The sequence below is a fragment of the Artibeus jamaicensis genome, unplaced genomic scaffold (genome assembly GCF_021234435.1).
Source record: "Artibeus jamaicensis isolate MK-2021 breed Jamaican fruit bat unplaced genomic scaffold, CSHL_Jam_final contig_851, whole genome shotgun sequence".
Taxonomy (NCBI): Eukaryota; Metazoa; Chordata; class Mammalia; order Chiroptera; family Phyllostomidae; genus Artibeus; species Artibeus jamaicensis.
Window position 1 is genome coordinate 5,729,699 of NW_026521986.1, and position 14,948 is coordinate 5,744,646.

Sequence of the window (14,948 nt, forward strand, 5' to 3'; positions counted from 1 at the left end):
CTCTTTGAATGTGCCCCAACAGGGCACCAAACCTGCAACCCAGGCAGGTGCCCTGCCTAACTGGTAACCTCTCGCCTTGCAGAGCAGTGTCCACCCAGCTGAGTTACACCAGCCTGGACAAAAGAGGACTTTTTAAAATAGAAAATTATTTTATAATATAAATGTTACCGTTTTCTTAGTGATAATTTTGAATGTCGTAGGGCGGGGAAAAACATGACAAGGAAAATGAAGAATCCACAGGGCAACTACAAGTGTCCGGAGAGGTTGAAACACTCATTGGAGAGGTGGAAATCTGGGAGACAGAAACCAGCTCTATTTTGGATCTTCTGAGACATCAGGATGCTGTGGACTCTTCTATGGGAGAATCTTTGCGGGTATGACTGTACAAGTATCAAAAGGACAGCTTTTATGGTTGTAGACTGATGTATTGAGATAAATGAAAAGTTTTAGAGTAAAGAGTAATATGACTACTGTAGAATATTCTTTGTTGGGAGTTTTTTTTTTTTAATAGTGTGCATTCTCATTCCTGAATCACTTGCTGTGATTTTGCTTGAAGAAAGACGATAGATTGAAAGAACATTAATAATGCCTTGTGAGTCTAAGCTCTTGAATTAATTTCTTCAGCTACATAATGAAGATTAAAATATTTTCTTGTATAGGGAGTGATGAGGAGATAAGCGTGTTCAGTCTCATGTAGCTCAGTGCACTGTGAATGTAAGAGATTGCACAGTCTGCGCTTCAAGAGGTCACCCACTGATTAAGCCACCGTCCCTTCTTTATTTGATGCATGGTGGGTGACTGATGTTCAGACTTCATCCGATCCTTATTCTCAGTCCGTCAACTCATTGAAAAGTAATAGGCAAGGTTATGTTTTAATATCAGTCTCCTAGGAAGGAAGTTACAATTGCAGTTTTTATTGAGCTTCAAGCTCAGTTATGAAAACCTATGAAGCATGTTATAGATCTTTTTAGGAAAATTCAAGCAGGAAAGTTCCTGGGGTAAAAACACATAATTGCTTTAAACCTACATTTCTGAAATGGTGTATGCATAGCACTTTGTATTTTCATTGTTCATAAGAATGATACTTTAAAAAATATATTTGTTTTTAGAAAGAGGGGAAGGAAAGGAGAAAGAGTGGGAGAGAAACATCAATGTGTGGTTGCCTCTCATGTGCCCCTGACTGGGGACCTGGCCTGCAACCCAGGCATGTGCCCTGACTGGGAATCGAACCAGCAACCCTTTGCTTCACAGGCCCATGCTCAATCCACTGAGCTACACCAGCCAGGGCAGAATAATACTTTTTATTGCTTCAAAAAATTATATAAACTTATCTGTGCCATCTGTCAGTGCTTTTCCAATTTTATTTTTATATTTATATATTTGCTATATCTGGAATTTATTTAATAAAGGAAATTGGTGAGAAATGAGAAATTCAATATTTAAAAAATATTTCAAAAAATAACAGTGAAAATATAAACATGCTTAGAATATAGTTCTGTCAAGAAGGAATTAAGTAAATCTTTACTGGCTTAAGATATATTAATAGTAAGAAATGCAAGTTCCTGAATAGCGCAAGTGATGTAATCCTTCTAGTACTTTTTTAAACAGTTGGTTTTTATACTGTATTCTTTGGCATCCATAGAAAAATGTATGTAAAGGTATACAAATAGCCAACTCTGTCTTTCTGGATTCTGCATTACACCCAGCTGTTAGCACATGTCTGGTACATGGTAGATATAAAACGTTTTTTAAATGAATGTGTGAGTGGTTGATTACATGACAACTAATGGATGGGACAGAAGAGAAACTTTTTCTTTGTGTGCTATACTTTATATTCTTGTTCAGGTTTTTACATGAGCGTTTGGTACTTTCATGATTAAAAATGGTAAGTAATTGAAATTATAAATGAATGTCCTAATTTTAGACATTTAAATACTGTATCAAAGTATAAAGAAGAAAATTAAAATCACCCTAATCCTCAGTTCTAAAGTCAGCATTTGCACAGGTGATGCCATACAGCATATTTTTGTTTTATCATACTCGTGGTGCCACCTTTGAATTGTAAGTAAAAAAAAAAAAAATTGCTAACTTGTTAACTGAAAAGCGATACCTCATTATTTTAATTTGTACTTATTTGATTACACGTAAGGTGCAACTACTAAATATTCATTAGCCCTTTTTTCTGTTATTTATCTGTTCTTGTATTTTCTGAGTTTTCTTTGGGATTTTAGTATGTTATTGAACGTATAAGCTCTTTGAATCATAATCCATTTTTATTTGTGTAGCAAATAGTTTTACCACATTGTTGATTTTAAAGTTGTTTGCTATATTTTACATAGAAAATTTTTATATTTGTGTAGTCATTTCTATCCCTAGTCTTATGTCTTAAAGGGCCCTCCACATTCAGAGAGCAGATCAACTTTTATGGATAATTTTTTTCTTGTAGTTTTATATTTTATATATAACTTTCTGATGCAGCTGAAATTTGTTTTTGGTATGTTGTATAAAAAGCATGGTTCTAAAAAGATTCTTTTCCAATAATTATTTTCTCCAGTAACATTTATTGGCTTCCCTTGCAATTGATTTGACTTAGGGCAACTTAATTTTAATTATTATTGTTCTCTCAACTTATTTTCTCTCTCAGCATTGTATTACTTCTAGTCTTTATTTTATTGAAGTGCTTAGTAAAGAATCTGTAAAAGAGTATGTTGCTCAGAATATGACTGTATAAATATAAAATTTCAAAGTGAAATTTTTAAATAACACTTTATAACATATACATTTGCCTCATTTTTATTAATAATTAACCTTTTATGGTTTCTGATAAGATTGTTAAGGTTAATGTTTAACATGTAATCAGAATTTGTATTGTGAGCTCACTTTAATTTGTTTTAATAGCATCTTATTGCCAAGGGCTCTATGTATGAAGAACTCGTGTCCAGAATGGAAGAAACCCTACAAATGGATGTGCACAATATTTCAAGCCGGGAGTCCCTCGAACATGTTCTCACAGCTGGGCTTCAGGCAAAGATCCAAGAAGCTAAGGAGAAAGTCCAGGTTTCTTTTTAATATTTCCTGTTTCGTGAATTTAGCCTTTAAAACCAAGAGGTCAGCAGGAGGATAAGGAAGGGAGGCTGGCCCTGTGGTTTGAAAATGTTTGGTGAAATATTACTTTTGCATTATATTTTATTTCTGTACAATTTAAAGCATATTAGAAAATAACACTATAATAAAGATGATACTCTATGTCTAGTGGGAAAATCTGAGTGGCTACACGAAGGAAATATTTATTAACTTATACATTTTCTAAGAAATTGGGCCCAGTGTTGAGAATCTTCTGTCTTCACAGATCGACATGGTAAAATTAATTGCTGCACTGAAGAATTCAGCTGATGTCTCACCAGACCTGGATGTCAGGCTGAAGGTGGAAGAGGCTCTGAAGGAACTTGAATCCTACATGACTGCAGCCGAGCAGTTACTTGGCCAAAGAGAGAGCCGCAGAGAGCTAATGTCAAAATACAAGGTGGGACTCTTTCAAATGTAGGATGATTATTATTAGCCAGCTATCTAATTTGAAGTCAAGATGTTTCCATCATTGTGATTATCCACAAAGTTATTGTACCTTTAAAATTATTTCCAGTTTTATACATTATTCCCTAGAGACTTTACAATTTAGTATACCGTTGTAGACCTGAGTAGACTCAGTGATAGAGTGTGACTTGTATCAATAGACTCAGTGATACAGTGTAACTTGTGTCGCAGAGTAAGCACAGCTTACTCTATGACATTGAGCAAGAATTTAATTTCTCTGGCTTTTTTAACCAGTAAAATGGGCATAATAATTCTCGCCCTCTCTGGCTAACAGGTTTGTTGTTGAGGGTTTCAGTGAAAAATAAGGCCTATGAAGACACTTTCAGTAATTAAAAATCTTCAACTGTAAAATAACATTATTCTAATTAAAATGATACAAGTTATTTATGCACATATATGTTTATTGATAAAGACCCAATAATGTTTTGTATGGAGACGGTTTTAGGTTAACTTTTCATAGTTTGATAGGCAGCTTAAGATGTGTCCAAATCAGAGACTCATTATTACTTAACACAGTGGGAGGTTCTGGGGGGATGGGGACTAAGGCAAAACAAGATCTCTACATTGGACTGTTGGAGATAGAGTAATACATGTTCTTTCCTTCATTTATTCAGCAGTTAACACACTTTTTAAAAAAGGATTTTATTTATTTTTAGAGAGGGGAAGTGAGGGAGAAAGAAAGGGAGAAAAATGTACATTGGTTGCCTCTCACAGGCCCCCAACTGGTGAGGTGACCTGGCCAGCAACCCAGGCATGTGTCCTGACCAGAACTGAACTGGTAACCTTTTGGATGGCGGGATGAGACCCAGTCTGCTGAGCTACACCAGTCGGGGCCAGTTAACACACTTCTTGAACATTTAAAATGAAAAAGGCATTTTGTGGGAGATAGAGATGAAGTAAAGCAATATTTCTCCTAGCGCTACTTCTCCCAGTTTAAAAAAATATTTATTTATTTTTAGAGAGAGGGGAAGGGAGGGAGAAGAAGAGGGGGAGAAGATTGATCAGTTGCATCTTTTTTAAAAAATTTAATTTATTTATCTTTAGAGGGGAAGGGAAGGAGAGAGGGAGAGAAGTATCAATGTATGGTTGCCTTTCATGCATCCCCTGCTGGGAACTGGCCTGCAACCCAGGCATGTGCCCTGACTGGGAATCGAACCGTAGTTGTTTGGTTTGCAGGCTTGTGCTCAATCCACTGAGCTACACCAGCCGGGGCCGATCAGTTACATCTTGTTCATGCCCCGACTGGGGACTGAACCTGTGACCCAGGCATATATCCTGACTAGGAATCAAACCTTTGACTTTTTGCTCTGCAGGACAATGTCCAACCAACTGAGCCTCACCAGTCAGGGCACTCCCAATTTTTAAGGAAAAAAATCCCCTACCCTACCTAGTGTGGCTCAGTGGATTGAGTACTGGCCTGCAAACCAAAGGGTTGTCAGTTTGATTCCCAGTCAGGGCACATGCCTGGTTTCCAGGCCAGGTCCCCAGTTGGGAGTGTGTGAGAGGCAACCACACATTGATGTTTCTCTCTCTCTCTCTCTCTCTCTCTCTCTCTCTCTCTCCCTCCCTCCTTTGCCCTCTCTAAAAATAAACAGAATCTTTTTCAAAAATAAAAAGGGAACGGAGCTCCCGTAGGAACCTCGCTCTATGCCCACTGTAGCCTCCTTTGCTGTTTTTTTTCTGGGCCTCAACTCTGTTTTGGCTTTCTGGATTGATAACTGTATTGGAAACGGCTGTTATTAGCCATTTCTCTCTTTCTTATTCTCATCCAAGGACATGCTTATTAATTGTAGAGAGAGGAAGGGAGGAAGAAAGGGAGAGAGGCATCGTCCAGTGCCTTTGGTATGTGCCCTGATCAAGAACCAAACATGCAACCTAGGCATGTGTCCTGATTAGGAATCAAACCCGTGACCTTTTAGGTTTATGGTACAATTTTCCAGCCAACTGAGCTGTACAGGCCAGGGCATATTTTAGCATCACTTTTCCCACAGCCACTTTATGCTTTTTGTTCTTAACTAGCCACGAACTTTGACCAATTTCCATTTTTTCCCACTTTTACTCCCAGGTTGCTGAGAGTGCTGAACTGATGTTAGGAATCACTGGTTCTTTTAAATAATCACTAGGCTGGATTTTAAGTGGCCAGATATGGTCTGCTAGGAAAGAGAGAAGGAAAAGAAAAAGAAAAGGTAGAAGCTCTGAAAGCGTTTTCTACCCGAGAAAAGAGTTAGGGGTGTCAGTTCTCACACCATTTTCCTCTCTCTGCCCACCTTCCTTCTGGTATCTGAGACCCCGAATATTTCCCTTTTTTCTCTGGCACTTAGTGACGTGGATCTGTTTTCATGGCAGACACAAGGTCCTTGCCTGCTTCACACTTCCCTGAGGCCCTGGGACTCCCAGGTACACTCGCGGGTGGTAAGATCCCCCCCACCAGCATCTAGGATCCGAATATCTCCCCAGGTCAAACCTCTGACAGTCCTCACAGGCCCTTAGAGAAGGCCTCTGGGACTCAGCATTGTGCCTTTTCTGCAGGGGAGCTGTAATAAACAGATAATGAGTATACGGACAAATTCCTACCCTGTTGATTGCTTTCCCCCGAGTATTACTTTTGTCTTCTTGTCTCCTTATAGGTTTCTGCCTCTTTCATAGGCTCCAGACTATTTTTTCTTCTATCACTCACTAGCCCCTATAAGGTATTGCCAGTAATATTGAGCAGAAGCCGGGATTTGTGGGGTCAGGAGCAGACCCATTGCCGACAAGGTGTTTCCCCTCCCTGTCTGCTGCCACTTCTTCCCTGGGACGGGCCTGCCAGTGGTTGGCCCTGGGCAAGACTTAGAAGTTCATATAAGGTGATGTTGCCTTCTTGCAGCAAAGAAACCTTATGTGTTATACAGTGTTAAGTGTTTGCCATACTAAACCTACTATAAATTGTGTCTTATTGCAACACTAATCTCTGATATTTGCTGGTATACTCTTTATATTTATATTGCTTAAGAAGGGTGGCCGTCTGCTCAATACTTAAAAGAACTTTAGGGGAAATCTCATGAGAGGCTCATTACCTTGCAGAATAAATGTTTTAATTATCAAAGTGGTAACGAATTATTTTGAATATTATAAATATGAAGTGTTTATCTGGGTCTCAACTGTGTAACTTTATTGAAATAAATATTTTACAGTTTTTTGAAAAGAATTCAAGACATGCAAATGGTCTATCAATCTCAATTTACAAAGAGAAGTCTCCCCTAAATCTTTAAATAATCGTCATTGAGTCCTTTTCCTAGTTCTACCTGTGGAAGATCTACAGGTAGAGTCCACTCGGCAGTGGAACGAGGCTTTCATGTTCTTTTTGGCAACTTCTTTCTTTTTTTGTTTTAGGAAGCAGTATCAATTTTTAATACAAAAAGTCTGGCCAAGTATTTGAAAGCCGTTGATGAACTGAAAAACAACGTAGCTGAAGACGAAAAGCTGTTGTTGGAAGAAAAGAGTAGAGACGTTAGTGCCCGGTGGGAGGTAAGAACACGCATCCGTATCAGGCTGTGTGCTGGTACACATGACCGTGGACCTGTGTGCCACCAGAGTCCTGGTTGTCCTCCTGTCTACTGCGCATCACCCAGGGCTGATCCCTGCAGGCTGCGGTTCCCAGGTGCTATAGCGCTGGCTCCTGTGTTCGGCCAGTGACGGCACTGGAAATTAGAAGGGAATCAGAGGAGGGCAAACCTGAGAGTCCAAAGGCTTTCTGGCCCTCTCTTTCTTGGACAGTGTCTCTGGCAGCTGTATCCCCCCTGGCGGCAGGTTCCCCGGTTCAGCCTCTGGTTGGTGACCCTTCTGCCCACGCTGCACTGAAGCCCCCAGCCCAGCGGCGGGTAGCAGCTTTCTGCTGATGCTCATCTCTGGATTGCCTCACTGTCCCCTCTTTGGTTTTCATCTCTTGTGTAATCAGTCCTCAGCGTGTCGTGCCCTCTGAGGTGAACATTTAGTGTCTTCTGGTTTCCGGGTTGGATCCTTCCTGAGACCACATATTGACACACATACCCAGAGTTCTGGGTACAGGCTTCAGTGGCACAGGGGCGTGGGTCCATCAGCTGTGACCCCGGGAAGTCGCGTCATTGCCAGAAACTTCACTGATGAAGTGGGAGTAACCCCACTGACTTGACAGGATTGTTGCAAAGGTTTATGTAAAGGACCTATCACAGAGATTGTGTGCAGTAAATGGTATTTAGTATCGAGTATGTTTTTTTGTGTATATGTGTGCAGGTATGTATGAACATATGAAGAGGGAGAGAATGAAGTAATGTCACTGAATATCTACTGTTAAAGTTCCTCTTAAAACACGTGTTAAAGTAAACTTTATTTTAGACCTATTTTATATTTACAGAATTATTACAGATAGTACAGAGTTCCGCTGTATTCCATGACCAGTAATTCCCTACTATTCACATCTTATATTTATATAGTACCTTTGTTATAACTGATGGATTAATACTGACACCAAGTTTACACTTTATTACTATTTCAGTTTTTCCTAATGTGCTTTTTAATTTTTTGATCTTCACCTGAGCATATGTTTATTGATATTAGAATGAAAAGAAGAGAGAGAGAGAGAGAAGAAAGACAGAGGAACATCATTGTGAGAGAGAAACATCAATTGGTTGCATCCTGTATGCACCCTGACTGGGAATTGAACCCGCAACTTTTGGTGTAGGGGACGATGCTCCAACCAGCTGAGCCACCCAGCCAGGGCCCTAATGTGTTTTTTAATCTGTTCCAGAATACTATGCAGAGGATACATATTATAATATTTGGTTATTTCCGCAGAGGCTCAGATGTGTGTTTTATATATATTTTTCTCAGTCTGCAGCTCATCTCTTTAATTCTAACAGTGCCTTTCCCAACTAAAACACATTTTTAGCAGTTAGAAAGAAAAAAATGTGTTTATGGGTCTGATATATTTTTTAAAATTTTCCCCAAAGACAAAAGGATGAATCAGAATTTCATAAGCTCTATTTCTGTCCTTTGTTACAAGTATTTCTATTGTGTTTTTAATGGAAAACCTTTCAATATACTTTGTTCCCATGGTTAATATGTGTCTTTCTTTGTTTACAGTCTCTTCATCATGAAATGTCTTTGTATATTCAACAACTAAAAATAGACATTGAAAAAGGAAAAATTAGTGACAGTATTCTAAGACTTGAAAAACAAATAAATAGAGAAAAGAAACTAATTCGCAGAGGAAAGACCAAGGGTCTCATCAAGGAACATGAGGTAAACCACGCATTTTCCATTTGCACTTTGTCGTCATTTTGAGATTTTTCTTAAAAGGGGTTGTGTGTGACCTTGGCCTAGGATTGCATCTGCTCTGAAAATGACTTCACCGGTCTCGCACCCTGTGGATTATTCTTGTGCAGTTCAAGTTCTAACTAGAACCTCTGATTCTTGCATTTTAGAAGTGAGGAAAATATAGCATTGAGTTAATAGTTCGTGACTTCCCTTGCTATGTTTCAGTGACCACTGTCCTTGAGAGTCTGGTTACCAACCTGTCACCTGTTACTGAGGTACCCAAAGTTACTTTTGTGAGGACACGGTGTCCTCAGAAGTGCAGCTTTTGTGATAGATATCAAATCAGGATAGAAACCAACTGGGCAAATCTAATGTCTCCTTTTGGTCCCCATCCTGTTTGATTGTTTCTATGTATTGGGTTGGCTAAAAAGTCCATTATGTTTTTTTCTCCCATACAGTGGCTCTAGTAGAGCTTAGTTGTCTTTAACTTCATTCAAAACAATTGTGCTAGATTGTATTGTGACAGCTGTTATAACTGTGTGCGTTTTAAGAAAACTTATCAAAATTGGTGAATTTTTATGCAGCCACTTTAATATTGAAGATGGAAGAAAATGCACAACACTTTTTGCATATTATGTTTCGGTATTTCAAGAAAGGTAAAAACAACTGAAATACAAAAACAGATTTGGGCAGTGTATGGAGAGGGTTCTGTGACTAATTAAATATGTCAAAAGTGGTTTGCGAAGTTTTTGGGTACTATTGCCATTTTGGCCAAACATTTCTTAGCTGTGGGGCTTTCTTATGCGTTGGAAGATGTTTAGCAGCACCCCTGGCCTCTACCCACTAGAAGCCAATAGCAGGAGATAGCCGACATACTCAAAATAGCCAAATCAATAAAGTTATTGGTGAAAATGACAAATGTGTATTTTATTTTACAGAATAAAACATACCGGACTTTTTAGCTGACCCAATATCTGACATACTGACCTCTGTTTTTATTTCGTTAAAATTGTTTTCCCTGCTGTGGCTTTCCTAATATCAATTTCTTGCTTTCTCTTATTTTTTTGTACAGTTTTTTTCTAACGTACTTCACAAACACCACCTTCTTACTGTGTTATCTCGATATTTTAGTTTTGAGAGTTTCCATTTTTGGCTAATTCCATGATGCTCCAGGCAATTTTAGGCACGCTGGGGTTTTAGCTGCCTCTCTCCTGATGGCGCATAATCTTTATGAGCAGATGAGTCCTTTGCTCTGAGCTCCAGGTTCTGTTTCCAACTGAGATACCACAGTGTTCTCCAGAGACCTCACATTCAGCACGTCCAAACCACAAGCCAGTGGCATCTTCTCTCAAACATTTCTTCCTCCTACATACTCTGTTTATGAAAAGCGTTGCTGTCTCAGTGTCTCCTTCCTTCCCTTCCCACGTGGCCTGAGTGGAGTCTGTGGCCAAGTCCCACCTGTTACTCTCCAGAACAGCTGCTGCTTTTCCTTCCTCACCATCAGGGTTGCCACTTCCCTTAGCCTGGTTTATTTTCTCAGCGTGATAAAGGTGGCATCATCTTCTAAACTCATCACCCAAGTGACCCCTTCAAATGACAGATCCGTGTCCCTGGCTCACCCGTATTCCCAGGACATTTCCAAACTCCTAAGGAGGCCATTCACTCAAGTTCTTCACCGCCTGGCCCAAGGGCATGCCTGTAACTCTCCGCGCGTGCCCTCCAGCCACACTAGACCACTGTCCCTGCAGAACCTCTGGGGCTTTTTCTGTGTAGGCTGCTCTCTCTGTTAGGGATGCTCTCTCTGCCCCTTTACCTGGAGGATCCCTCAGGTGAACTGGGCTTTCTCTGACTCCCTAAGGCAAGTTAGTAGCTCTGTCCTATCACTTATCATGCTCTGAGCTCATTTGTGTGTTTACTGTAGGAGAGGAAACCGTTTTCCCTGATCCCCTTAGAGTCCCTATCTGGGTCTGAAAATTAAACTGACAAAGATTAACAAGAGGTAAACATACACATTTTACTGAATTTTCACGCGCACCTGCCAGCCTTCAAAGAGATTGAAGACTTAAAGAAGTGACCAGAGTAGGAAACTTTTATACCTTTTAGACAAAGAATACATTTGTGAAGAATTGGCAAGACAACAGGGTTTGGGCTGGTAAATGGTGGTAAATGGTGAAGAAGTTAAGTGGAGGATCAATGTTAGTTTAGCAAGATTTGTTTGCAGATTCCTCTGGTGCTGTCTCTGGGCTGGAAAGTGTTTATCTCCAGTAAAAGGAAACTTTGTTTCTCATATTTAGGCAGAAAAGGGAGAGCTTTTTCTGCACTTACTGCTTCTTAATTGCCTTCAGCTCAAAATAATTTTCAGGTCACAGAGGCATATTTTGGCTCTGGCTGGGTGGCTCAGTTGGTTGACTGTCCTCCCCTGCACCCGGAGGCTGTGGGTTCGATTCCCAGTCACTGCGCATACCTAGGTTGTGGGCTCAGTTCCCAGCTGGTTACATACAGGAGATAACTGATCGATTTTTCTGCCTCACATGGATGTTCTCTGTCTGTTGCCCCTCCTCCCTCTCTGAAATCAGTAAAAACATTTCCTCGGGTGAAGATTTCTTTAAAAAGGCGTATGTGGGGGTGACACGTTCTGGTTTTCTTACTCCAGAACTGGACTGTGGCACATCCCTTCAGGGCTGAGTGCCCCATCTTTGCTTCTCCGTGCCCGTCACCACGCCAGGCACACAGTGGACAGGCTTCCGGCAGACTGTGCTGCGAGAGTCACGCACATCTGTTGTGTTGAACCCTCGTGGGCTAATTACATAAACTCATTTGGAACACATTTCCTGCTTTGTTTCCTCAATTAGGCCTGCTTTCCTCAGGAAGGCGGTCTGTGCCAGCTTGACCGCCACATGGACGTCCTGCGAGAGCTGTGTGAAGAGCTGACCTCACCGAAGGGGCAACAGGAAGTGAGGAGAGCGCTCAAAGATTATGAACAAAAAATTGAAAGGCTTCGGAAATGTGCTTCAGAGATTCACACGACGCTGCAGCGCACAGTGGGGGGCACGTCCAAAAACAAGTTAGTGCTTCATCAGAACAGCCACGTGCCAGGGAAAACGCAAGCTAAAGCCTCCTGCAAAATCAAACACTGTTGAGTAGTATTATGCATTCCCTTTCAGGCTTCATGTTCCCCCTCTGTCTCAATACGTAATTTTGATTCCTTCCCAGGGGGACCCTGGACACGTCTGAGAACGGAGGAAGGAATGCCCACGGCGAGGTGCCCGCTGCAAACTCAGATAATCAGCCATCGACCGAAAAGGTGGTAAATGGGGGTAACGTGTTTTAGAAGGAAACTCAATGGGAAAGGCCAAGTGTACAGTAGTCCCCTTCTCCTCGGTTAAGTGATGGTTTTGATTATCTGATAGTTTTCATCAGCTGAGAATTCCCATTTAAATCATGCAAGGAGGGTTGCTCTTCAAAAGAATTAGAATGAAGCATAGCTGTACCCAAGCATAACTTAATTTTCCGCTGAAAGTACAGACACTTTTTTTCAAAAGAGACCGTTTTGAGTCATTATGAATGCATGTCAACAGAGCACATTACTACTGAGGGTATAAAAGGTTAAGTTTAATCTGTACTGATGCCTTGGTGTCACTGAGATGAGGTAGTTCATTTATCATTTGTTTTTTGCTTGTGATAATGTCTTTTACTTTCTTCGGGATTTGAATTTTCATTTAGAATCTTAGGTAAGTGAGCACTCACTGTATATCACAGCCCAGATGGCCAGTCAGAAGGTGTGGGAAAGGAGTAAGGTATATTTGTTTTGAGAGGCCTGCTCTTGCATGCTAGGCTTCTGTCTGCTTTTGACTATCGCTATGTGGTCGAAGTCAGCAAGAGCCTTTAGGGGTTGGGAGAACTCCTTCACTATGCTGACATTCCAAGTAGAACGTGAGACTCTGTGTAATAAATCTTCCCTATCCCATGGGAAGACCTTTCTCTGAGCTGAGAAACCTCAAATAAATTGTATTATCTCCTGGGTATAAAGAATCAGTAATATGCCTTTGTATCAAAAAGTATTTATCTGTTCTAGACAACCAAGTATATTGAAGATACTGTGTTTCCTATTTTGCGTATTTGTTTAGGCAGTAGAATCGATTGAGAATCTGAACCTGGAATCAGAGTTAAAGCCTCCTCAGGAAGAAAATACGGAGAAGTATGAAAAGGATCACAATACATCTATGAATAGTTTACTGGAGAGGTAAACTCTTTCAAACAACTGGAAAGTGTGCCAAAAGTCTTCCAGCATCACAAACATGTTACACTTTCATACGTTCTCACTGCCCTATAGTCGTAATTTATGCACGTGGTCCAGCAACTTAAACAGAGATTCCCTGGGGTTTTCTTAGGCGTAATTGGAAGTAATTGAAGAACTTTGTTGTCTCATTCTTCAAATTAAGTAATGTCACATTTAATTTTTCCCAGGTTTGATGCATGCAGAGAAACGCTTGAACTACACCTGCAAAACAACACATTGAGGATTACTTCTGATTTCCCTAGTGACAGGGAAGGGAGCAGTGCCTGTCTGCAGGATAAATGGAAAGAGCTACAGGTAATTATTGAAAATATTATTAGAGTTCATCTTTTATTGGAAAAATAATACCACCGTGGGGAGAGAGATCACCATTTTTGTTGAAGTCCCTTATGCGAAATGTTTCCAAAGAACTTTGTTGGATTGCATTTCTAATGTCATCTGATTCTAGGAAGTGATTTGCACCCAAGTATCAAACCCAGGGAAGACTCTGGTTCACGGTCCTCTCTTATTGCTCATGCTCTAATTTGATGCTGTAGACACTGTGACTTGCAAAATTTTGGATTGTGCTTAGGAGGAGAATGAGGGCTTTGGATGAATTGGTCAGAGGAATATGGTTGAAAGGCAATTTTAACCACTATTTCTTGCTTCTAGGTTGCTCTAAAATTAACAAGACATGAAAGACCAGTGACTCTAAATATTTTTCAGTTTATCATCTTAGCCAGATTGTCACAATGTCTCTCTGATGTTGGACAATAAGAAGGGGCCATGCGGTTGAGGGGGTTTTCACTCTAAGTGATGGCCGATCTTCCTGGAGAGCCATCAAAGGATGCACTGCATTTGATTCAAGAGCTAAAGAATAAAACAGCGAATAAGCAAAATTCCTGTGTTAAAATCTGTGTTGTTCGCTGTTCAAATGATGGAGTTAGCATATTTTTAAAGCAATTAAGAAACTGTCTTGAGACCTTACTCCAAGGACTGAATAGTAAATTGGTTAGAAAAGCTATACTAATCCTTGGGGAAAGGGCAGGATAAATTACACTGGTGGGTACACAGTAAAATTGCTTCAAAAAAAAAGAACCAAGATAAGGTGCTAAAATGGTACAGAATTTTTAGGCAATTAATTATAAATCATAAATTAATTTATTCACTTCTCATTTGTTAGAAACAGTTTGGGTTCACTTCAATTTTCTTTTAGTTTAGGGAGAAACAAAGATTGATTATCTAGGGGAAATAGCGTATCTGTTTTTACAACTGTTGTGTGTTTCTGAACCGGGTTCTGTGCACTTCACTTAGGGGAAGGGAGTTTGGAATTGGATGGAAGCCGCATTGTCGACTCCCTTGAGTCAACAGTGCTCCCTTCATTAAAAGGGCCCTCTGACAGCACAGTTAGTGTCATTGTTCCCTGGAACATACTTGTAGGCGACTGGGAGATAATGTTTTCTAGATGTATTTTTATGTGAAACTTTGTGTGTCCAGTTGGTGGCTGTCTCATTTTGTGAGAACAAAATAATTGTGCCTATTAACACATAAGTTGATAAATACATTCATGTATTTTCATCCAGGTCTTAAAAAATGAAACTGATGCTTGCTGGAAAGCATTTGAGATGACGTCGTTGCAGTTAGAAGAGCTTGAGAGTGACACAAAGAAGCCTTTGATAATTAACGCAAGAGACAGATTAAAGGACAAAGAGAGAGAGTTTCAGATGAGTCTTAAGACCAGGTATAGTACTGAGATCTATTGATAATGAATTTATTCAACTTTAAATGCCATTTTAAGCTAGTCTAG

General features: G+C 40.1%; 1 protein-coding gene across 6 annotated transcripts in view; it reads left to right on the forward strand.

The window, feature by feature from the left end:
- Positions 1-14,948, forward strand: part of SYNE2 (spectrin repeat containing nuclear envelope protein 2) — a 287,326-nt gene that overhangs the window by 92,594 nt on the left and 179,784 nt on the right. For all 6 annotated transcript variants that reach the window (XM_053673375.1, XM_053673368.1, XM_053673369.1 and 3 more), the window contains exons 19-28: positions 201-374; positions 2,899-3,057; positions 3,350-3,523; positions 6,964-7,098; positions 8,692-8,850; positions 11,718-11,929; positions 12,079-12,169; positions 12,993-13,108; positions 13,333-13,459; positions 14,725-14,882. In XM_053673375.1, coding sequence (XP_053529350.1) covers positions 201-374; positions 2,899-3,057; positions 3,350-3,523; positions 6,964-7,098; positions 8,692-8,850; positions 11,718-11,929; positions 12,079-12,169; positions 12,993-13,108; positions 13,333-13,459; positions 14,725-14,882 — 1,505 coding nt within the window. The remainder of the gene's footprint in view (positions 1-200; positions 375-2,898; positions 3,058-3,349; positions 3,524-6,963; positions 7,099-8,691; positions 8,851-11,717; positions 11,930-12,078; positions 12,170-12,992; positions 13,109-13,332; positions 13,460-14,724; positions 14,883-14,948) is intronic.